General features: G+C 38.7%; 1 protein-coding gene across 1 annotated transcript in view; it reads left to right on the top strand.

The window, feature by feature from the left end:
- Positions 1-24768, top strand: part of SCN10A (sodium voltage-gated channel alpha subunit 10) — a 103017-nt gene that overhangs the window by 23510 nt on the left and 54739 nt on the right. Inside the window, exons 8-12 of the mRNA XM_059939407.1 lie at positions 4411-4692; positions 6320-6447; positions 9970-10050; positions 23129-23257; positions 23843-23934. Coding sequence (XP_059795390.1) covers positions 4423-4692; positions 6320-6447; positions 9970-10050; positions 23129-23257; positions 23843-23934 — 700 coding nt within the window. The 5' untranslated portion in view covers positions 4411-4422. The remainder of the gene's footprint in view (positions 1-4410; positions 4693-6319; positions 6448-9969; positions 10051-23128; positions 23258-23842; positions 23935-24768) is intronic.

Raw genomic sequence — 24768 nt, forward strand, 5'->3', positions numbered from 1 at the left:
CAGATCAGGCGATGAGGAACTTGATTTCTTCCTTACTGACAAAAACATTTTCCTTCATTCTGATTCTGTTTTCAATGGGTTGGGGTTGTGAGACAAAGACCCTTAAGAAAAGAATATTTTTCTCCTCTTCAGCTTCGTTTGGATCTCTGTTCTGTTGGGCAGAGATGTTTTGATTATATGTTTGTTAGGCACTTTCTCCCAAACTTTCACATTTCTTTCTTCCCTGAATTACTCCTTTCTTCCACTTTATCTCCCACAGGAATTTGATTGTTCTCAGCACTATAGCCTGACACACTCATTGAGCCCTACAGCAGTTACTCACCAAGCCTGGTAGAAAGCCATTCCCACTCAGTTCTCACCCATCCCCACAGTTCTTGTTCAGCACCATGGACAGCTCAAGGGCATACTAGGCCTTGCCTTGCTCTTTCAGCAACGACTGATGGTGTATGTCGTTTTCTCCACACTGTAAATACTTTTTGTTGTACTCCATCCCTGGACAACAGATCAGCTAGCTATTATCTCTGAATCATTCGGAGGTAAATTATACTCAGCAAAGATTCCCATAGCCCCATTCCTTTAGCACCAGGGACAACTCAGGACTATTCAACTTCAAAGACAACTCAGTGATATTTTTCTGTTGTCCCAGATAGCTGAGGCTCAATCTCTGACTACTGGGCAGGAGCATGGATAATGTGGTCTCACTTTCATCACCAGAAACAGCTTATTGCACTTTCCCAGTGGCATCACTACTTCAAATTCTATCTCTTCTCTGGATAGCTTACTCACATGTCCAGTTTCCCTGTTGCTCCAATCAGATGCCTAACAATTAAAATTTTCAGGGCAATGGACAGCTCAGATAGACACATATCAGTATCATCAACTATCTAAAATGCTGACACTTTAGGGACTGCTCTAAGTCTTCACTAATATGGCCACATCCCTCAAAACAGGGACAGTTAATTCCATATTCCCATTAGCATATATCCTTAGTGCTAAAGCTAGCTAGGTTGCTCATTACACTAACTAAAGAGCCTAACCACACTCTCAGCACCATGCACAACACAGTTTCACTCAGATGTGTCAATGGCTTGGTTACTGTTTCTCAGCACCAGCTTAGTCACATTCACAATCCACCCATGAAATGTCCAACCACATGCTCAGTCCTAGTGACATCCTGATAATATGCTTGCTGTTCCACCAGGCATCCAAGTCATGGAAGCAGAACCTGAAGCAGCTTATTATCATGGTTCTACTTTTTGGGTAGCCCTCATAACTAGTTTAATCATGTTTGTAGTTACACCCATACCCAACCACTCTCTTTCAGCAAATCAAGCAATCTAGTCACCTCCTTTCCACTCCATGGTACTTACTCATGCTCCCCCTGAATCCCCATGACTAAAACCATTCCCACCCCTAGCATAAGGCTCAGCAGTTCTTAAAACTTCTTTTCCTGCTCTTCTATGACACTGACGGAGTTTGTTCTTCTTCTTTTCTGGCTATAGCATCACTGTAATGTTCAACACCTCTTCACCCCCATAGACCTCCAGGTTTCAGCTCTCACTGTTCTTCTTCCACCTTGAAGAACAAATTTTATCCAAATCAGGGTGGATTTTAGGAACACTGGCCTTAAGTTGTTAGTGAACAGAAACCACATTTTTCCCCCAGTAACTTGGAATATGGTCAGTTTCTGCCCACCCTGGTCTCACAATTCAAGTACCAGTGCTTTCTCTTCCCTGTTTTTCTAAAACTCAAAACCACTATTCATTTAACAAGTATCTGCCGAGTATTTACTAAATGCCAGACATTATGCTATGGCCTGGAGAATCAGTGCTGAACAGGATAAATGTGTTCCCTCACCGAGCTTACAATTTAGTGAGAGAAGTAGAAAAGAAAACAGCAATTACAAATCAGAGGTTTATAGAGAAAACGCAGTGAGTTACAGCAGCACAAAATGGGAGGCCTAACAGAGACTTCATATGGGGTCAGAAATGGAGGAGTTATCTGAAAACCAACAGTTAAAGAATGAGAGGGGATTAATCAGGCAAAGCAAGGTGAGGGAGTAATTTCAGGCAAAGGAAGTAGAACATGGAAAGGTCTTAAAATGAAAAAGAATTGGTCAGACTCAAGGAGAAACTAAAAAAAATGGTATGCCTGGTAAACAGTGCTGGAGAGGTAAGCACACAGTTTGGGTTATCTTGAGGGCTGTGGGGAGCTTTAGAAGGATTTTAAATAAGAATATAATATAACCAGATTTGCATTTTAGAAAGATCATTTGGTTACAGTTGGAGAACAGATGAAAAAGGACTAAAGGGGAAGCAAATATACATAGGGGGTCACCGGATGACAGTGATTTAACGACCAGTATGATGGAGAAGCTAAAGAGACATAGAGAGAAGATACTAAGGAGATGGAATCAACAGCACTGGATGTCTTATTGGATGTGGGAATGAAATAGAAAGGACATCATGATGATAGCTAGGTTATGGACAAGCACAGAAATAGGCTATTGGGGGCCATTCACAGAGGAAGAGAGTCTTAGAGGAGAGGCAGGTACTAGAAAGGGGTGGAGAGATGGTAATAAGTACAGTTCGGGGCATGTTGAGTTTGAGATGCCCAGTAGACATTCAAGTGGAGATGCCAAATTTGGGTCTGATCCCCATGGGCATAATAAGAGCTGGAGATAAAGACTCAGGAGTCATCTGCATATAGATGAGAACTGAAGCCATGAGTATGGATGAGATGCTCTCAGGAGGTGGTATCAGACAGACCTGGGATTGAGAGTACCTGTCCTGCCACTTATTAGCTATGTGATCTTGGGAAAGTTAACTTTGCCACTCTAGTTTCTCATTTATATATTAGAGATAATACCTCATAGGGTACAGTGAAGGTTAATATGTTAATGCATGCAAATTGCTTAATCCAGAATCTGGAATATAGTGAATCTCTGTAAATGTTATTATCAGTGCTATCGATGTTATTATTATTATTATCATTATGCAGAATTTTAAAAAACATAATTTAGAGCCCCTAGAGTCATAGTCACATATGGGAGAAAGTGAGGAAAAGGAGATTGAGTGTGTCAGAGCAGTTGAGGAGAGACTGTGTTTCAAGAAGGAGGAAGTAGTCAAAATAACCAATAACCCCATCAAGATAAGAACTGAGTTCTCCCTGAATTTAGGCACAAGAAGGTCTCTGCTGCCCTTGCAAGGAGGCATTTTAGTGAGATAGTGGACACAGATGTTAAGCTGCTAAAACTGAAGAATAACCAGAGACAGTGAGTGGAAATGAGTCCTTTATGAAACTCAGCAGAGAATGGGAGGAGAGAAGAGGGAAGAACTGGACAGGCTATGTACTAAGTAAAAAGTTTTAAAGTTGAAGGAGACTTGAGCATCTCTAAATGCCGATAGGAGGGAACCAGCAGACAAGTCAGGAAAGAGAAATGAGGTAGTGAGGGGATAAGATCCAAAACAGAAGGAAAAGATTGGCCTTAGCCAGAATGAGGGGTGATGTTCTCCTGGTTGTGACAGGAGGAGGGAAGATAGAAGGGTGTAGATTGCAGGTAAGTTGGAGGTTTGGGGGCATGAAGTTGAAGGAACTGTGTTTTCTTTGTGAGGTAAGCAATGTGGTCATTGTCTTACTGGAAGGGGAAATGGGGAATAGCAGTTAGGAAAGACAAACAGTATTTGAAATATCAGACTAGAAGAAACTGCTGCCTAGGGAAACCGTATGATTCCTAAGTGGCATTGATGTTCCTCATCACCCCTCAACAGTACAGATTCAGAGAAACCTGAATTAGACTCATCTAGATTGACCTAGGCTGCGTATTTAGGATAAGGACAAGGGAGTGGTCAAAATGGTGGACCACAGGATCTGATCTGGATATGGAAAGAAGTGTTCAGCCACGGACAAAGAGAAAGCAGCCTGGGGAGTCCAAATGGAGTTCAGAGAGGGGGAGAAGCATTTAAAATGTCAGTAAATAAAAGGTTGTGATCAGAAAGTAGGAGGAGACCCTAGATAAAGTAGATCATGAACCAACGTCTTTGATGAATGCAGGAGAGTGCCTGCTACTCAGTGATCATAGAAATGAGGAGAGAGGGCAGTATGGCTGGATCTGGTTGGGGGCAGGGGGTACAAAAATGATGAAGGAACAAAGACTACGAGCTCATGGACAACATAGATACCACCCTGAGGTACGTGGAGTAAGATGAACTAAGCAGTCTCCCTCGAGAATGCTGCAGGGCAGTGGGGTCTTGGGGGAGCTCAGTGTGAGTTAAGAAAGGAACTGGAGAGGTGGGGGGTTGGGGGGGAAGCAGTTGTAGCAAGCAAGGTGGGAGAGACAGAGCCAGTGGGCAGGCTGTTACCTCTCTGTGGTTATGTCCACTCTCATAAGAGTATAAATTCTTCCTGAAGAAGAATGAGAAGATGGAATTCCCCTTTGGATCTCTGGCAACTACCAACTTCCATCGATTCACCCCAGAGTCTCTGGTGGAGATTGAAAAACGAATTGCTGCTAAGCAGGAGGCAAAGAAAGCCAAAGAGAAGTCCAAGAAACAGAAGGACCAGGAGGAGAAGCCTCGGCCCCAGCTTGACTTGAAAGCGTGCAACCAGCTGCCCAAGTTCTATGGCGAGCTCCCAGCAGAGCTGTTCGGGGAGCCACTGGAGGATCTGGACCCCTTCTACAGCACACACCGGGTAAGGGCTACTGGCCGGAATGGCCATTCTCAGCTCTGGGAGAGGAAACCTCTGTCCCACCCAGCCCAGGATTCCTCCTGCACCCTGAGTGACGTGGCTGTCAGCTGGACTCAGTTAGTGAAAAATATATCTAATTCACCTCCTCAATACTCTCTTTGAGTCTCTATGGTATTCATGGTGGAGGTTAATTAAATCCAAATCCTCAAAAGCAGTGACAACTGCTGTGGAGTTTTCAGAGGAAGTTGGCTATTCCCTTGGATGAGTTCTGGCCTCAGATCTCCAGAGGTGTTGGCTTTCTATGCAAGTGGGGAGCAGAGATCTTGAGGCTGGGGGGAGGGTAGAATAGGGAAGGGGAACCAAAATCAGGATGATTTAAACCAGTGGTCTTCAAAGTATGATCTCAAAACCCCTGGGGTTCCCAAAACCCTTTTAGTGGGTTCAGGAGTTCAAAACTATTTCTTAGTAATACTTAGATGTCATTTGTCTTTTTTACTCACATTCTTTTGTGAACATACAGTAGTTAACATAGAGGCTATTGATGGAGGATCACATCTGTGTAGCAGCTACTGGAATGTATGCTTGTATACTCCTGTGTTTTAAAAGGTCCTATCTTCTTTTATTTCTAATATTATATATATATGTGTGTGTGTGTGTATATATATATATATATATATATATATATATATATATATATATACACACTCACACACACACACATATGTACAAACATATATACACGCATATATACACACATATATATACATACACACACACATGGTATAAGCAAAAAGGTATAAACATTAACAAGAGATCATTAAGGTCCTCAGTAATCTTCAAGAGTACAAAAGGGTCCTAAAATCAAAGATTGAGAACCACCAGTTTAAACAGTTTCATGACAATTATCCTGTTTGTATTTTATCTTGGATGTTCTATACAGCTGAAAAAGTGGTGTGTGCATGTTTGGGGGTTGGGAGGGGCAGGAATCAGCCATCTCAAATATGGTTTGTAGAGAAAATAAAAAAGGCACTGGAATGACTTTCTCTCTCCTCTCACCTGCCAAGAGCCGTTATCCCCCAAAATGCTCAGAGGAGGGAACCAGTAGAGGGTTTAAAAGGGGAGACCTAGGAGGTGGAGAACAGAAGGACCATCACAGACCAGGGATGATCCACTAATCAGAAGAGGAATTAAATGCAACCAGAACTTCACCCCCCTGCTACCAGAATCCTCTCCCTGGGCATGATTCATCTCACCAACCCTGGGTCAACTGCCTGTTCACTGGGCAATCTCAGAGGCCCATCTTGATGCACAGTCAGCCGCGGGGCCTGGGGTCTTGCTAGAAGGGTGAGGATATGGCTTTTAGCCCCTGATCCTCCCTAACTCTCTGCCCCTCCATTTGCCTCTCGTTGACCTGTGGTTCCCAGAGCCCTACTTGCTCCTGAGCCTGAGATGATCTCACTTATGCTCAAACTCATGGCTGGAGGAGGATGCATGTTTCTCACTGGAGATCCACCCTCTGTTGTGGTTTTTTTTTTTTTACATCTTTATTGGATTATAATTGCTTTACAATGTTGTGTTAGTTTCTGTTGTACAACAAAGTGAATCAGCTTTATGTTGTGTTTTGTTTTAGACATTTATGGTGCTGAACAAAGGGAGGACCATTTCCCGGTTTAGTGCCACTCGGGCCCTGTGGTTATTCAGTCCTTTCAACCTGATCAGAAGAACAGCCATCAAAGTGTCTGTCCACTCATATCCTTTGCACAGTTGTTCCTTCCACATGTTAGAATCAGGAGGTGCCCACTGTGTCACGTACCTTCTTTGGGGGTTAACAATAGAGCCTTCCTCCAATTGAATCCTAAAACAAGGAGATCATCAAATTGAAAAAAAAAGTTTGTGGTTTTAATGTGTTCAACACCCAAAAGCAGTCCCAAGACAGAGGAGGTGTTCATGCAACCCACACCTGGTCTGGGATTCAACTAGACCAGTCTGGACGCATGTGTGGATGCACAACTTGGAAAAGGGAGATTGCTGATACACCCAGGTACATTCTCATCATATGTGGCCTGCTCTTCCCACAACATAATAACCAGTAAGAGGGTCCCTAGGCTTCTTTGGGCAAATACGATAGGTGTGGGTTGATAGTCTGTGTCCTAGCCATGCTGGAGAGTGATTGCTTATTTGGCAAAAAAGCAACTCTTGAGAAGGCAAAGAGAACAGACTGCAACGGGCAGAGCGAAGATTGTCTCAATGGGATCCCACTGGTAATGGGGTACTGCCTATAGCACGTTACCCCCAAACTACTGGCAGGTTAAAAATGTCAGTAGTCTGAGGTTCATGCCATTGAGGAACGTAGTAATGGTTAGAGATACGTTGGTCAAATGTCTGTATTAAATTAATTGCTTTATGTAGCTTCAGAAGCTGCCTCGAACTTTTCTTTTTTTTTTTCAAGACAAGCCAAACTAGGACAAACAAGAGACTTTGGCTTGGTTTCCAAGGATCCTCCCTGGCGACTGTCCAAATTGGAAGTTCCTAATAACAAATTCAGCCTTGGCTTCTAGGACGTTAATTTGCAAGACCAGCCTTGCCTCGGCTGCCTGGCAGATGGTAGCCAGCCTCTTCTTAGCGGGTGTCTAGTAAAAGAGCTCTCGCCTCGCACTCTGGGGTAGATTGTTGGATTGCTGGACAGCACTCAGTGAGCTGGTAGCTCACTACATTACATTTTCCCTTTACATGTTTTACCTTTATGGCTAACCAGTGGGAATCATATTTTCTTAATTCAATCTCGGCTTTCCTAATGCTATAGAAGAGTATTTAATAATAATAATAGGCTCCTATTTGCTAAATACCTCCTAAGCATCAACACTGTCATAGGTACAGAAACCCTTGAAGAAGGGATTAGCACCTCCATCTTACATATGATGAAACTGTTACTCAGAGGCATTAAATTAATTGCCCAAAGTCACACAGCTAGTTAAAAGGTCCAGCCTGTGTCCTGCTTAGGGCAGTATCAGCAATAAGGAAGTAGGCAGTTAATGGAAATGAATTAGGGTAATTTTTTCTCTAAGTATGTCATCTCTACATAGGTTTTTTTTTTAAATATACAATTACATAAAAATTATAAATAAGGAAAAACAGCAAATATACAAACTCCTTTTCATCCATCCTGGTTGAATTACATCTAGTTAAGTAAGAAACAACTAATTAGAAATAAAATCCCTTTAAAGAACCAAGTAACCAGTAAATATTCTTTTTATCTTGAGATTTGATGAATAAATAATTGCTGGGTGGAGTCACAGCTGGACAGAAAAACTGTTAAGGGTCTCCTTCTCACAAAAGTCTGCATTTATATATTTAAATCTCATGAACTTGGTAGCTCCAGCCCCCCAAATATTATTCAAGGTATGGAATTCTCAATCTTCTATTATTAATATTTCACCAAAATTATAATTCTAATCAAATTTGCTCTGAATGTTTTCACAGGTAATATTATCAGAATATATCATAATTCTTTTAAAGGTTTGGGAGTTGGAGATATGATTTTAATTTAATACTTGGGTTAACATTTCCCCCCCACCTGAACACATTTCTTAATTTAATTGCAAGTCAACAGGAAAATATGGTTTAATTAGTAGAATTTCCCTTTTCAAAATAGATGGGTTCCTAAGTAACTGTAAAACAGGGCACATTAAAGGCGTTTACAGAAAACTAAAATAGATTTAGATACTTCTGCTCAAACTGAAATTACGAAAGATGAGTGGTTCACTCTGTAGGTCAAGCTTATATCTTCAGGCATTTTCTTTAGGAAGTAATTGTTAGGAATTCAGAAAAGTGTCCAATGGGGGAAATCTATCTTTGGACTTAGCCACCAACATTTCTGCCCCACCTATTTACCCCCTTCCACTCACCTTACTTTTCAGTGTCTCTATCCCCTTCTTGTAATCCATTTGCCCCCAACCTCTCCTTTAAGATTCTCCCCTCTTGCTATTCAGAGTTCTCCTCAACAGCCTAATCCTGTTCCTGTTTGGAATCTTCTCCTTGAGCCGGCATTTTACTCCACTGTGCCTGCCTCCATTCCTAACCAGATGTCCATTTCCTTAGTGTGCCTGATCTCAGCTAAATTGGAAAAACAATCTGACGAACCTGATTGCCATGAAAGCGTGTAGCCCTCCCCTTATCTCTAACTTCCTAGGAGTATAGTAGTCCCCCCTTATCCATGGGAGATAAGTTCCAAGACCCCCAGTGGATGCCTGAAACTACAGACAGTACTGAACCCTATATGTTTTTCCCTATACATACCTACCTATGATAAAATTTGATTTATAAATTAAGCAAGAGATTAAATTAGGTATGAGATTAACAACAACAATAATAAAATAGAACAATTATAACAAAATACTGTAATGAAAGTTAGGTGAATGTGGTCTCTCTCTTTTTTGTACTGTATTCACTCTTCTTCTTCTTGTGATGATGTGACATGATAAAATGCCCACGTGATGAGATGAAGTGAGGTGAATGATGTAGCCATTGTGACAGGACATTAGGCTGCTATTGACCTCCTGATGATAAGTCAGAGGGAGGCGCATGTGCTTTGGGTGACCCCGGATCATGGAGCCATGATAATGTCGATGGTTGGGTGTCAGAAGCAAACAATGTTGATGGTTGGGGATCCCTGGTGGGAGGGAGTGGGAAGGCTGAGATGTCATCACATTAACTCAGAATGGTGGATAATTTAAAGCTTATTTTCAGACCACCATTGACCACGGGTAACTGAAACTGCAGAAAATGAAACCATGGATAAGGGAGGCGCGACTGCATTCTCCTTGTCTTTTAGGAAGAAAGAGACATTTGCAGGATGAAATTTCAGGCCATATTGTATAGTGAAATACAGGTGTGAGGGCAGAAGGACATTTTGGAAAAGGGATTCTGTGTCCTTTCATCTTGCTCAGGGTTCTATTTTCAGACAATCTGAGTCCACATCTCAGCGCCATGGTTGACTAGCTATATGACCTTGGAAAAATATTTAAGCTTTGTCAGCCTGTTTGCTTAGCTCCAAAGTGTAGGTAATAATATCCACCTGTAGGTTAGTTGTATTAGAAATAATGTGGATGAAGTATTCAGCCGAGGGTAGGCACTCAGTGTCAGCTGTTATTATGTGACAAGAACATAAAGTTGATCCCAGCTAAAGAGTTATGGATTTAATCAATTCAGCATCAAGGTGATCACAGGTGACCTCAGGAAAACGTGGTGACTCTCAGCTTTTCCTTAACACAGGCCTCTCAGGTGGTTCAGTTTATTTATAACCATCACTATTTTGGTCAATTGTGTGGGCATGACCCAAACCGAACTTCCAGAGAGAATGGAGTGAGTAGATTTGCCGTCATTCTTGTGCCTTTCCTTTCTGTCCTCTCCTTCTATTCCTTCACTGGGTGACTTTTTTCTCTTATTCATCCTGCTGGGTCTCATTTGGGTAATGTAGAATCCTATTGCCTATCTGACTTTGCAATGCTTAGATATCTTCTCTGTGGACTTCATTTCATAAACACACATATGATATTCAGCTTCAAAGAGCTATAGATGAGTGGTTCTCAACCTTGGCTGCCCATTGGAATCCCCTGGGGAGATTTAAAAAATATTGATGCCTGGGTCACAGCCCCAGAGGGTCTGATTTCATTGGTCTGGGGTGGCCAGGGCAGATGAACCCCCTGCCTCCCCCACCCCACACACTCACCTGTTAGGTGCACACCTGAATGCAGTTGAGGGAAGTCCTACTCAGAAAGAGAAAGAGATGCAGAACTAAGAACAAATGGTCCTGGAACATATTACGAAAATAACCCATGAATGAAGCTGTTGGCTTGTATACCTCAAAGTGACCATAAAACTCCTGAGATTATTCTATCTCCCTGGGTTAATGATAGAATCTCTGTAGTTTCAGACTGTGAGGCCTTTCCAAAAACATTCTTCACCAACCCATCTGGGACGGTTGCCCCCTGCCCAGCTCAAGCAGGGCATATTTTTGGTATAATAACAGGAGCTTTGTAGAGCTTTCTCTTTTTCCAACTTTTTAATTTTTGTCTTTTGCTGACTATAAATTAATACATGCTACAATAGAAAATATGTTCCATTTCTATTAATAACTTAAAGAAGAAAAATCAAGTGGTCATATTAATTGATGCTGAAAAGTCATTTGATAAAGTTTGATATCTGTTTATGATTAAAAATTCTTAGAAAAGTAGAAGTAGAAGGGAATTGCTGTACTCTGATAAAGGGTAACCACTTTAAAGAAAGGAGTAAACATCATACTTAATTGTGAAACACAGCAAGCTTTCTCTTTGAGATCAGAAGGAAAAACAGCAAAGATCTCTGTTACATCAGTTGTATTCAGCTTTGTAAAGGAGATCCTAGCCAGTGTAGTAAAGCAAGGAAAAGAAATAAAAGGTATAAGAATAAGAAAAGAAATATGTATAAAATAGATAAGTAATAAGAACCTGCTGTATAAAAAAATAAATAAATAAAATTCAAAGAAAAAAATAAGAAAAGAAGTACCAAAGATGCCGTGATTTATAGATAATATAATTGTGTACATAAAATAGCCAATGTAATCTAGAGGTAAACTATTAGAATTAATAAGAGAGTATAGAAAAGTAGCTAGGTACAAATTAATATACATAAATCAATTGTATATATACTAGCAACAAACAGAAAATAAAATAGTTTTTAAGAATACCATTTACACTGGCAGTTAAAAATATCAAGTTTCTAGAAATAAGACTATCAAAGTATGAGCAAAATCCCTACAAAGAAAATTATAAAAATATTAAGTAATATTACAGAAAACCCAATAAATGGAGAGATATATTGTATTCTTAGATTCAAAGTCACAATATTGTAAGGCTCCCCAAAATGACTAATAAATTTAACGTGATTCCAATCAATATCCCAACAGGCTTTTTTTATATAACTTGACAAACTGACTCCAAGATTTATATGAAAATGCAAAGAGCCAATTATAGCCAAGACACTTTTGAGACAGAAAAACAAGGTAGGAGAAAATAATGTGCTCTACTGGATATCAAGATTTACTATAAGCTCTAATGATTGAAACAGTATGCCATTGGCGTAAGATTAGTCAGACCAGTGGAACAGAATAGTTGGCCCATAAACAAGCCAATGCACATACAGACCTTGAATTGGTGACAAGAGTGGCACTGCAAAACAGCAGGGAAAGGGCAGTCTTCAGTAAATGATGCTGAAGAATTAGGAATCCCAACAGAAAAATTACATTGAACATCCAACTTTACACCAAACACAAAAATCAGTTCTAGGTGGATTAAGATCTAAATTTCTTTGTGAAAGACAAAGACATCAAGCTTTTTGAAGGTTTAAAAAAAAAAAACTAAAAAAGCAAAAACAACAAAAACCACAGAGAAGTCTCATGACCTCAGATTAGGGAAAGATTTATTACATATGATATAAGAAGCACTAACCACAGAGGAAAACACTGATACATTTTAGGATGTTAAAATTAAGAATTTCTGTTCATCAGAAGACAACTTTATGAGAGTGAAAAAGTAAGCCTACTGAGTAGAAGATATTTGCAACACATATACCTCAAAAGTGTTTACATCCGGAATAATGAGCCCCTACAAATCGATTAGAAATGTGTCAGAGCAACCAACTGGAAAACGAGCAAAAAATTAAATAGATATTTCATAAAAGTAGAAATCCAAATAGTCAATAAACATAGGAAAATATTCGTAACCTTTTTCTTAATCAAGGAGATGTGAATAAAATCACACTGAGAGATTATTATACCCTCATCAGATGAGGAAAATTCTAAATCGTGACAGTACCAAATATTGAGAAAGATATGGAGCAACAGAAACTCATATCTTGCTGGTGGGAATGTAAATTTGTACAACCTCTTTGGAAAGCAGTGAATATTATCAAATAAAGGTGAAAACACACATGCACTGTGATCTTTTAATTTTACTGTTAGGTACATACACTCAACAGAAATATGTACTTATGGGCACCAGGATACAGCTCCAAAAAGTTCATGAACATTCCCCATAAAAGTCAAAAATGGGAAACAACCAAAATGTCCATACATTTTTGAATATATTAAATATCTGTTATATTCTTAAAGGGGGATAATGTATAGCAATGAATATGAATAAACTATACCTCCACACAACACCAAGAATGAGTCTTAAGAACATAATATTGAACAAAAAAAGCCAGACACAAAAGATTACAAAAATATAATTCCATTTATATGAAAATTCAAAAACAAGCAAAACTTAACTATTTTGTTTAGGAATGCATACTCAGGAGGTAAAAATATAAATTAAAAAGGCAAGAAAAAAATACCAAAAATTAGGATAGTAGTAACCTCTAGGGCAGGAGGTTATGGGTGTTCAAAATGTTCCATTTTGTGACATGACTAGTTGTCACACAGCTACTCTGGACTGAATAGTGTCCCCCCAAATTCATGTGTTGAAGCCCTAATTGCCCCCCATGTGACTGTACAGGAGAAAGGGCCTTTAAGGAAGTGATAAAGGTTAAATAAGGTCATAAGGGCAGAGCTGTGACCCAGTAGACCTGATACCTTTATAAGAGAGGAGTGGACACCAGAACTCTCTCTCTACCATGTGAGGACACAGCCAGAAATAGCTGTTAGCAAGCCAGGAAGAGGGCTCTCACCAGAACCTGACCACACTGGCACCAGCCCCTAGAACTGTGAGAAAATAAATATTTGTTGTTTAACTACTCAATCTATGGTATTTTGTTATGGCAGCCTAAGCTGACAAATACACAAGCATTCATTTTACAACTGATTTTTGTTTCATGTGTATTTTCATTATGTATGTTACATATCATAATGAAAAGCTTTAAAACAAAGTAAATTTAAAATAAATGACCATTGCATTAAATACAGAATACTGAAAAATATGTCAGAAGACAGTAACTATGTAGATAAATTGCTGTTAGAATTGTAGTTTATTCTCTCTCTCTCTCTCTCTATATATATATATATATACACACACACATATATATACTAAGATGATATAGCATGTAAAATTTCTATCCTTTTTAACTTCTAATGCAAAACATTTTCTATCAAAAGTAAGAGTTATTTGGGGATTCTGGTTAAATATGGAAGATAGCATGAATATGTTTTACCCCAACCCTCTCAAAATGCCAATGAAATGACAGCATGGGAATAAGAACAGTATAAATATACAAGAACAAAGAGAAGTAGAAAGGAAAGCACAGAGGACAAAAGATGTCAAAACAATCTCAGAAGACCGAAATTGGGTAGAGGACGGTAAATGACTCAGCAGACGGGGGCTTGTTAAATGACAGTGCCTGCAGAGAGGGATAAAAATGAGGATCAAGGCATTTTACCCCCTAAAACTCCAGAGGCCCTGAAAATGTTGACATGGTACAAATAGCAAAAACTGGGACTAGAAAGAGGGAAGAGCATGGGAGCAGAGGATGTTCACTTATTGTCTCTTCTATAGTAGCAAGAAATTAAAGAGTATTCTTTAAAGTTGATACATCAAGGAATGAAAAATAATTACATTTAACAGTACAAAGGTAAGCAGGAAAAAGATATTATTAATACAATCAGATGATGGATAAAACAGGGAAAAGGAAAGAGAATTAATGGAAATAAGAGATATTATTTAAAGAGATAGCATAGTAAAGGCAATGTATTACATGGTTTTGATTATAATTATAAATGTATATTTTAAGGCAATACCAGAACTAAAAACTAAAAACTCTTCTAAATTCAGAATCATACAGAAAAAAATAAAGCAAATAAAAAATATCAGACAATGAAATATTTTAAAAACTATTAAAAACATAACACAAGGACTTCCCTGGTGGCACAGTGGTTAAGAATCCGCCTGCCAATGCAGGAGACACAGGTTCGAACCCTCATCTGAGAAGATCCCACATGCCACGGAGCAACTATAAGCTCGTGCGCCACAGCTACTGAGCCTGCGCTCTAGAGCCCGCGAGCCGCAACTACTGAAGCCCGCTTGCCTAGAGCCCGTGCTCCGCAACAAGAGAAGCCACCGCAATGAGAAGCCCGTGCACCGCAACGAAGAGTAGCTCCCGCTTGCCACAACTAGAGAAAGCCTGCACGCAGCAATGAAGAGCCAATGCAGCCAAAAATAAATAAATAAATTTTAAAAAACATAACACAAAGTAATATAAAGACCAAATAAATCTATCATGTCAATAAATATAAATGGATTTGACTCATCTGTTTAAAAAAAAAGTCATGTTATATAACAAAGCAGTATTGAACTCTACGTTGACTAAAAAATATACCACTCAAAGTGATACAGAAAGGTCAAAATTAAAGAATGAGCAAGGATATAGGCAAAGACAAACAGAGCAGGAGGCATGATCTTAACATCAGAGAAGGTAGAATTTAGGCCAAAAATTATTAAACAGGACAAAAATGACACTTTGTAATGCTAAATAATCCATAAACAGTAATGTATATTTTTGCAACAAATAATGTGGCAACAGTGTTTATAAACCAAAAATTATATACAAGACAAGAATAAAATAGACAAAAATAGACAAGAATATTGTAGGGATAGTGAAATGTAATTAATTTCTTTCAGCCCTATGACAGATCAAATGTATAAAAAAGTAAGTAAAGATACAGATAACTGGAGTAACATAGTAAGATAGATCTAATTAATATCTTTCAAACTATATTCCCTGAAAAATAACTGTACAAATTGACCAATATTAAACAACAAAACCTTAACAAGATCCAAAAGGTAAAATAATAAAGAAAATATTCTCTGATCACACTACAATAAAATGAGAAAATAATAACAAAATTAGAAAAAAAAAGAGACCTTTCCACTTGATAATTTTTAAAACCTCTTTTAGAGAACTCTTAGATGGAAAGAAAAAAACCAAACTAAAATTATAGAATTTCTAGGGAAGAAAAACATTTTTAAAAACACTATGTATGTATGTATCCATTTCATATATATTTTACTGCTATCTAACATTCCATAATATATTCTCCTGTATTTCCTTCTAAAAGTCATAATATTTCTTTCTACATTTAGATAATTCATCCTCCCAGACTTTTGTGTGTATGTGTATGATATGTGATAGGCTTCTCATATTTTTCCATAAAGATTATTCCAACACCAATTTTAATAGATTATCATTTCTCTAGTGATTCCTTCTACTGCCTCTGTCATGCACCAGATTCCCATGCATACTCAAGTCTGTTTTCCTAGTAAGGTATTTGTCACTCCTTGAGTCAACACCATACAATCTAAAAGCTTTATAGTAAGATTTGACCTGGTTGATCATAACACCCCTCCTTATTTGTCTTTAAAATTATCTTGGTTCTTCCTGTTTCTTTACTTTTCCATATCAATTTAAGGGTCAGATTTTTCAAGTTCTTGTCTTACAACTCTGTTGAAACTTTGATTGTAAATGCATTGAATTTATCTATTACCACAGGGAGAACTGCCACATTGACATATATAATTGTATCTCCCAATATATATATGCCTTCTTTTATATTCCTCCATAACATTTGACATCTTCTATAAAGTTCTTACATATCCTGTCTCTAGGTACATTATCATTTTGCTTGCCCTTTTGAATATTTATTTTTATTGCTAAAATAAATTAATGTTATTAAATTTCTGTACATTGGTTTTACATTCAGCAATGTTGCAGAACTCTTTAACAATTCTTATTTAAACAAGTGTATCATCTGCAAATAATGATGAACTTGTTTCTTCCTTTATGATTCTTTTACCACTTGTTTATTTTTCCTGTCTTATTGAACTGGCCAGGACTTTCATCACAGTGCTGAACTGAAGCTATAATAGTGAGCATATTTCTTTTGTTCTTGATTCTAAATAATATGCATCTAATATTTCACTATTATCATGATAACTATGGGATTCTCATAATTACTCCTTATCAAGTTATGGGAATTTCTTTTCACTTCTAGTTTAAGAGCTTCATTTTGAATGAGTGTTGGTTTTTATCAATATTTCTGTATTTATTAAGATTATCAAATAGTGTTTTATCTGTTAATATAGTAGGTTACATTAATAAATTTGCTAATCTCTTTTAATGGTTCTAGCTTAATCAATGCTAGATTCAGTTTGCCAGCATTTCATTTGACCTATCTTGGTAAATGAGGCTGACTTATAATCTTCTCTCATAAGCTGTCCCTTTGGGTTGCTTTTCCATCTCTCTGCCTCACTGTCTTCTTTCTGTATTGTCCCTGAGAACTCCAAATTCTCACTCTGTTCTGCAGAGCAATTCAGCTCTCTATCCCCTGCAGCGTTTCTCGATAAGTGATAGAAGGATCTCTATTGGTCACTAGAAGTCTCTCAGTAGCCTCTAAAACATTTGACAGATTCAGAAGAAAAAGCAATGCAATCATTTTATGCACAGATAATTTAAAAATCTGAAATGTAAGATTATTTGTAATTTACATAGAATTTCTGACTTTTCATGTTCTTTAGAGCAGTGTATGAACTTCAAGGACTGACAGTTCATACTGGTTAACATGGAGTTAATCATGGGTACTTTATCTTAACTAATGTATTTTATTGTCCTATGACATTACATTTACATTTGTTAAACTTGCATTTCTCATCTTTACCATTACATAATATTACAATTCAGAAAATGAACCATCATTTCAAAAGTGGTTTGCAGAAATATAACAATAGTGATGAAAATAGAAAAATAAATCCTATAAGTAATGAATGGACCCTGTCACAAACATCAAGCTTGAATCTGTATGTCATGAGACAGGTGGGCAATGGATGTGGATAATCTCACAAAAGCAGATCAAAAATAAATTAAAAAACAGGGAGCATGACAATGAATAATGATAATTAAATTTTATTGGATCAATGAGCCTTTTGTTCTAGTACCTAAGTTATTATCTCAACATTTTATCAAGTAATAATAGAAAGCTACCAAAACTTCCATATTATTTTCTAATAAAGTTTATCAACCTCACTTTTAAACCAACTGACTATCTCTAGTACAAATATAAAATAAGGATTTCCAGTACAAAATTGTCAAAATTCGATGTTAAAGTTGAAAGACATGAAAACCATAGAGTCATCATTTGCCCTCATAGCAAAAACAAGCACAATTATACCCTTGCCAGTAAGATATGAAACCAGCTTCAAAATCAATGACAAATATTGTAGTTGGAAAAAAAGCGAGAAATAATCAATAGAATTCCTTCCTCAGAAATATTGGATTTCTTATAATGTGACTGGCATTTAAAAATCAATGACTGTTATGTATGTAAACAAGCAGACATTGTACTTTATAGTTGAATAAAATTGTGAATAAATCAGTTGTCAGTATAGTTTCACCATATATGTGAGAGAAGTGGTCAATGACTTTTTGTCCTATTTATCATGAAGCTGATTTTAAAAGATGAGATTTCTGATTTAATTAAAGATTAGTTTGTAAACTATGAAACAGAGTTAAAAAGGGATGTTAGCTTCTATACCAATGTTCACAGCAGTATTATTCACTGTAGTCAAAAGGTTGTTTCCAAATGTCCCATCAACAGATAAATGGGTAAATGTCCATCAACAGATAAATGGATAAACAAAATGTGGTATGTGCATACAACAGAATATTCAGCTTGAAAAATGAATGAGATTCTGATATATGCCACAACATGGATGAACCTTTAAAATATTATGCTAAGTAAAATTAGCCAGACACAAAAAGGACTAATATTGTATGATTCCACTTATGTGAGGTACCTAGAATAGGCAAATTTATGGAGACAGAAAGTAGAACAGAGGTTGCCAGGGAGCAGGGGAGGGAGGAATGGGGAGTAGTTGTTTAATGAGTACAGAGTTTCTGTTTGGGATGATGAAAAAGTTCTGGAGATGGATAGTGGTTATGGTTGCACAATTTTGTGAATGCACTTATTGCCACTGAATTGTATACTTAAAGGTGGGTCAAAGTAGTAAATTTTATATGTATTTTACCACAATTAAAAAGAAAAGATAGTTGAATTGATATTGAAGAAGCTCCAGCTAGATGGTCAGCAAGGAAGGGCATCGCTATACCAATGGAAGATGTTGCTTCCAATGTGGTATGTACATTATTTGTGAAAATAGCGAGGGTCCATAGCATACTTCCAGACCCTGATTCGCTGTTGAGGGACATCATGGAAGTTGTGATTACAAACTGATTGTGGCCACTTAGTGTATGTTTCTTCAGCCTACAGGGCTGAAACAAGTGAGTAAAGGATGCTTTTCTAACTGAATTGCTCTGGCTGGCAAGCAAGAAAAGGTTTGCAGTGTTTTCCAGCAAGGAATTAAATCTTTTAAAATGACTATTTCTGTGAATACACATGGCATGTCTCAGTAATACATTTAGGATTTTGAATAGTCTGGATCTTTGACTTCAGGGCCTAAATATCAGAATTTTTAAGTGATTAGACATCATGACTTCTTAAAACTGAACAGTGGTGCAAATGGCTCAGAGGCTGAGAGTTTGACTTTTCCCCGGTACCAATGATTTTCTTCATTCATCAGGAAAAACACTTAAGATATGCCTTTGCATATTAAAAATCACATCCAAATGCTACAACTGAACATGCAGAAATACCTTGTGAGCCAAATGTCACCAGAGAGAGGATGTGACTCCATCAGCTGCTGTCTCCCAAGCTGAGACCTTTAACCTTCTAGCTTTCAGCGGCACTAAGCTGGGACACTTGTCCTCTGGTGAAACACTGAAAATAGTCTTTGGAGGGAACTCTCTCCATAATTTCTGGATCTGCATTTGACCTGAAAGGCCAAAATATCTGTCAAAGCTTCCCAACAACCTATAATTCTGAGTTAAGATTTTCTAATTTAGAAAACATAAAGAGTGGGGGGAAACACGACAAACTATGGCAGCTGACAGCTCAAGCAGCTACCCAGCCAGATATAGATTTCTTTGTGAATGATTTCAAACACTATTTCTCCTCTCACAGATAGGAAAGAAACATTACTGCTATGCACTTTTAAATTTGATTTTTACTTTTATTTAAGATACACAGATCCATGGTTTAAAAGGTTACATAGCTCCATAAAGATTATAACAAAAACAACAATTTCATGTTTCTCATCTCCTCACACCTAATCCCATATTTCCAGAGGGAACCACTCTCACCATTTGTTTACTGCTTTCTTCTGATACCTCTCTAGCTCTAAAAATATACTCAGACTACTATTTTTTTAAATTTTTCCTCATTAGATATTATCTGTTAGCTTTCTGTTATGGAAAAAAAAAGGGATTAGGTCCACATACAAACACTCATTTTCTCTCACACTCCTCTTCCCATTATAGTTATATCATAATTTTTGGTTAGATAATCAGACAATATGTACATTGTCTGACTACATATATGATTATATAATGGTATTGCTAAGCAAATACTATTCACAGCTGTATCATGCAGTATACTTTTTGCACAATGTTTTTGCTTTCTCTGGAGTTAATAAGGATTTCATTTCTTCAGTTGCTCAGTTTTCTGTATATTTATCACTAATTTCTGTATTTTTATCACTAAACTCTTCTCCAGAGGTTTAATTATTGCTTAAATTTACTTGAACGTATCAGATTATCCATCAGTTTCCATTTTTCTTGGGGAAATCCTTCTTAGAGTCCCACAACTCCTGCCTCAATCTGTTCTAGATGTTCCCTAGGCCTGATGTACAGCTCTTTTCCAGAGATTTTTCCTTCTCCATCCTCTTTTGGATTCCATTTGTCACTCCCCTGCATCCCATATCTTCCTCGTTATTGTTTACTTCCTTGTTTTGGTGGAACATATCCTCTGGTAACTTTCTTAGTTGGGTAGATGGGAAATACATTTTCTGAGACTTGGCATATCTTTATTCTACCCTCATCTAAACAGTTTAGCTGGGGAAGCAACTATAAATTAGAAATTATTTTCCTCAAAATTTTGAAGACATTGTTCTACTGTCTTATAACCTCCAATTTTGCTATTAAGAAATCTGACGGTATTTTGATTCTCAATCTTTTGTATGTGACCTGTGATTTTCACTCCTTCAGAAAAAGTTAGGCTCTTCTCTTTGTGTACAGTGTTCTCAAATTTTGTGATGTTGTGCCTTGATATGAACCTTTTTCATTCATTTTCCTGAACACTCATGGGTATTTGAGCTGAATATTTAGATCCTTCAGTTTAGGGAAATTTTCTTATATTATTTCTTTGGTAATTTTCTCCTGTTTCCTTCTCTATTTCTTTCTAGATCTCCTATTTTTTTTTTTTTTTTTGCCACTGCACAGCATGTGGGATCTTAGTCCCCTGACCATGGATTGAACCCATGCCCGCTGCATTGAGAGAGTGGAGTCTTAACCACTGGACCGCCAGGGAAATCCCTAGATCTCCTATTAATCAGACATTGTACCTATTAGTCTAATTCTCTAATTTTCATATTTTTAATCACATCTTATTTATTTCTTTTTGTTCCACTTTCTGTGAGATTTCCTCAACTTTATTTCTAGCCCTTCTATTAATGTTTTACTTTTGTTATCATATTTTTGTTTTCAAAAGTTCTCTTTTGTTCTTTGAATATTCTTGTTATAGCCTTCTATATGTATCCAGTATCTTCTCATCTCTTAACTCTCTAAAAATATTAATGATAAGGGTTTTTTCCTGACTCTTCTTCTTCGATCTGCATTGTCTTTTTTTCTTTTTCTTTCTTTCCTGTTTAGTTCTTTTAGTCTTTGGTGTTAGAAGTAGCCTTCAGATTCCTGATGCTCATTGGCTGGCTGTCCATATTAAAAGAGCAGCAACTTCTTGAGCTGTTAACCTGACTCACAGTCTTCTAGGAACTTACTGAGGGGAAGAAGTGGGTGGGTGGGAAGGTTGTCTGCCTTTTAGTACATATGTAAGTTTTTCCTTTATACCCCTGTTTCAGGATGCAACTCTCTCCCTCTTGTTCAATCCAGTCTATTTCCAGATCAGAGGAGGCAGTGCCTCCCTGAATGGTTGGTGTGGAGTGGGATTTAGAAAGCCCAACTGCTTCTTGTAAAGATTTTCAAACTGCCCTTTCAGCCCCTCTTGCCACTGTCTCCCCAGGCCCCACTTTCAGAGGTATTTAGCATCCCTAAGTCCTAAGCAGCTCTGCCATGTGGGTTGGCTTGCTTCTGGAAACTCCCTACTTCCAGCTAAGGTTTCAGCTTTCTAGGGTCTGCTCTGTCAGTTACCACTCATTCGTGTTCACTCTAATTTCCAGAGTGCTGTTATGTTCTCCATTATCATTGCCCTAGTGAATTTATGCTTTTAAAAAAATTCTTTTTACTATCATTTAAGAAGGATTTCCAAAAGGTTGGAGGTAAATACATGTCTTCAATCTGCCATATTTAATCAAAAGTCTTTTCATTTTTCATACCAGGGTTTACATTTAGAATTTTATAATTTTAAAAATGTAATGTATCCAAAATTAGGTGTGATTTATGCATGCATCTGAATCTCTTTGGTCGGTGGTTCCAAAAGGGTAGTTCCTCAGGCCATCAGCATTAGGCTCTGCTGGGAACTTGTGAGAAATGCAAATTCTTGGGCCCTACCCCAGACTTACTGAGTCAGAAACTCTGGACGTGCAGCCCAGAAATCAGATGCTTGAACAAGCTCTCCAGGGGGTCAGATGTGTGCTAGAGTCTGAGAACCACTGCTGTTGGTGATGGAGGGATTCTGAACACTTGAGAAACACTACCCTACTCTCAACCTAAGCTTCAGATCCATCTCTTCAAATCCAAACCCACAAAGTGCCCAGCAGAGTGGCTGTTTTGAGATGACTTCCTCTAACAGGATCCATCCTCCTGAGAAAATGTGTGTGAACTCCGATGCTTTTTTCTTCCATGACACCTAGTTGTTTACTGCCTTAGACAGTAAACAGACCAGGATCCCTGAGGCCAGAAATGCTGGCACACCAGGCACGGTATGAGAAGAAAAGAGTCAGAAGTAGAGAAGTTTGGAGAGGAGAGATGTAGTTGGGCCTCCTCCCTCTTCCATATTTTCAGCCATCAACAAGTTGAGAGAGGAGTTGCCAGCTTCCCTCAGGGCAGAAAGCCTCGGGGAACCTCATGGAACAGGAGGAACTTTGTTCTGAACCTCATGGTGCCAGAGGTTCTCACCTGCCATCGCCCTCTGCCTACCTTCAGAGCAGCAGAGGCTGCCGATCATCCCACCCCACCCGTATGTGTGACTCTGAGTTCCTCTGTCTGCGTCTCATCTCCCTACCTTCCCTTCTTCCCCTTCCCCACCTTGGAGATGATCTTTGCACATTTTCCTTTGGAACAATCACAGCCGCTGTCGCTCTGAGCTCTCTCCAAGGCACAGTTAATACTCCCTCTCCACCTTCCCTCCCAGGTATGTCTTCACTGTCATTTACACCTTTGAAGCCTTGATAAAGATACTGGCAAGAGGATTTTGTCTAAATGAGTTCACTTACCTGCGAGATCCTTGGAACTGGCTGGATTTTAGTGTCATCACCCTGGCGTGAGTATTTCTCCACACTGACTTGTATGTGCACCTGTGTAGGGCTTGTAGGTGTGTCCAGGCTGCCATTCTGGGGGTGTTTCCTTATCTCTGTCCAGCTTCCTCATTCGGGACTGTGTGGCTTAGGGTTTCTTTGCCAAAGACTGTTGCTTTGGGAGTCATTTTCTAGGGTTAGTCCCATACACTCAGGGAGAAGTTGGAGACCTCAGATCTGAGCTGATAACTGGCCTAAGTGGATCAGACAAGGCTCAGCTTTGTACCTACCAGATATGAAGGTCTTTACCTGAGAACCAGTGCCTGAGAAGACTGGTTGGCCACGCCCACATGCTTGAATATCCATCCACACATGTAGCACATGGAGCCTTCTAGATCACAATGCATCTTCTCAAAGGGGCCATTCTGGAAAATATTGCCTTAATTAAATCAGTGTTCATGTCAGTCTATAAGTGGAAGTGCTAGTAGATTCTCAGTGTCTGTTCTGGGTCCTTCCTAGGCTGGTGTTACCCAAAATTGTCTTTATTTATGCTGCATTAATTCCCAAGTACCTCTTCTTGCAGAGATGCTGACTGACTTCTGGTCCTACAGGTATGTTGGTGAAGCCATAGATCTCCGAGGGATCTCAGGCCTGCGGACGTTCAGAGTCCTTAGAGCTTTAAAAACAGTGTCTGTGATCCCAGGTGAGCCGCTTTAACCAGCACATTTACTCATAGAGCTTATGTTGGTTTCCAAAGCCTAATGTCCCACTTTGATTTTCACAAGAGCCCTATAAATTTCCGGGACATGGACTACTGTCCCCATTTAAGAGACAAAGAAACTGAGGCCCAGAGAGTAGAAAACACAATACCAAATCCTCATCACTAGAGGCATTTGTGACTTGGAAACCTCATGTCCTGATTCTCAGCCAACACTCTGTCCACAGTACCCCATGGTGTCCATAAAGGACAAGAAGGTCAAGTCCTCATTTTATGTTCTCATTGTGGGGTTCAGGCAAGCCTCCAGTCAGATTCTCATTTATACTTTAAACCAAAATGTAAACTTGGAAACAGTGAAGAAGGAAAAAGGCAGTCCTAGGCTCTGGTGAGATCTTCCCCATTTCCATGGATCTGAAAATTTGGGCCTCAGCCCTGTCTTTGGACCCACAGAAGAGAAAATAATTAGACAATTCTTGATTACAGACAATTCAGAAACAAAAATAGTGTACCAGGGCTCATCTTACCGGGCCTCCGATAAGTAGCCCAGTGATACTCCTCATCTCCCACTGGGTTGATGGAGGGGATAGTGAGGCCAGAGACCAGGTAACAGTGCTGAGATGGGACTCAGTGCTTCTCCCTTGTGGCCTGATGGGTTATCTCCCCTCCCTCACCCCTGAGAACCCATGCCCTCATCTGGGAAACAGAAATACTCACGCTAGAGTGGAAGTCCCTTTCCACGGTTCTGTGACTAGTTCTGCAGGGAACGACTGAAAAGTCTTTGCCAACTTCCACTGGACAAGCTTCTTCATGAAGAAAATC

The sequence above is a fragment of the Balaenoptera ricei genome, chromosome 11 (assembly GCF_028023285.1).
Source record: "Balaenoptera ricei isolate mBalRic1 chromosome 11, mBalRic1.hap2, whole genome shotgun sequence".
NCBI classification, from domain to species: Eukaryota; Metazoa; Chordata; class Mammalia; order Artiodactyla; family Balaenopteridae; genus Balaenoptera; species Balaenoptera ricei.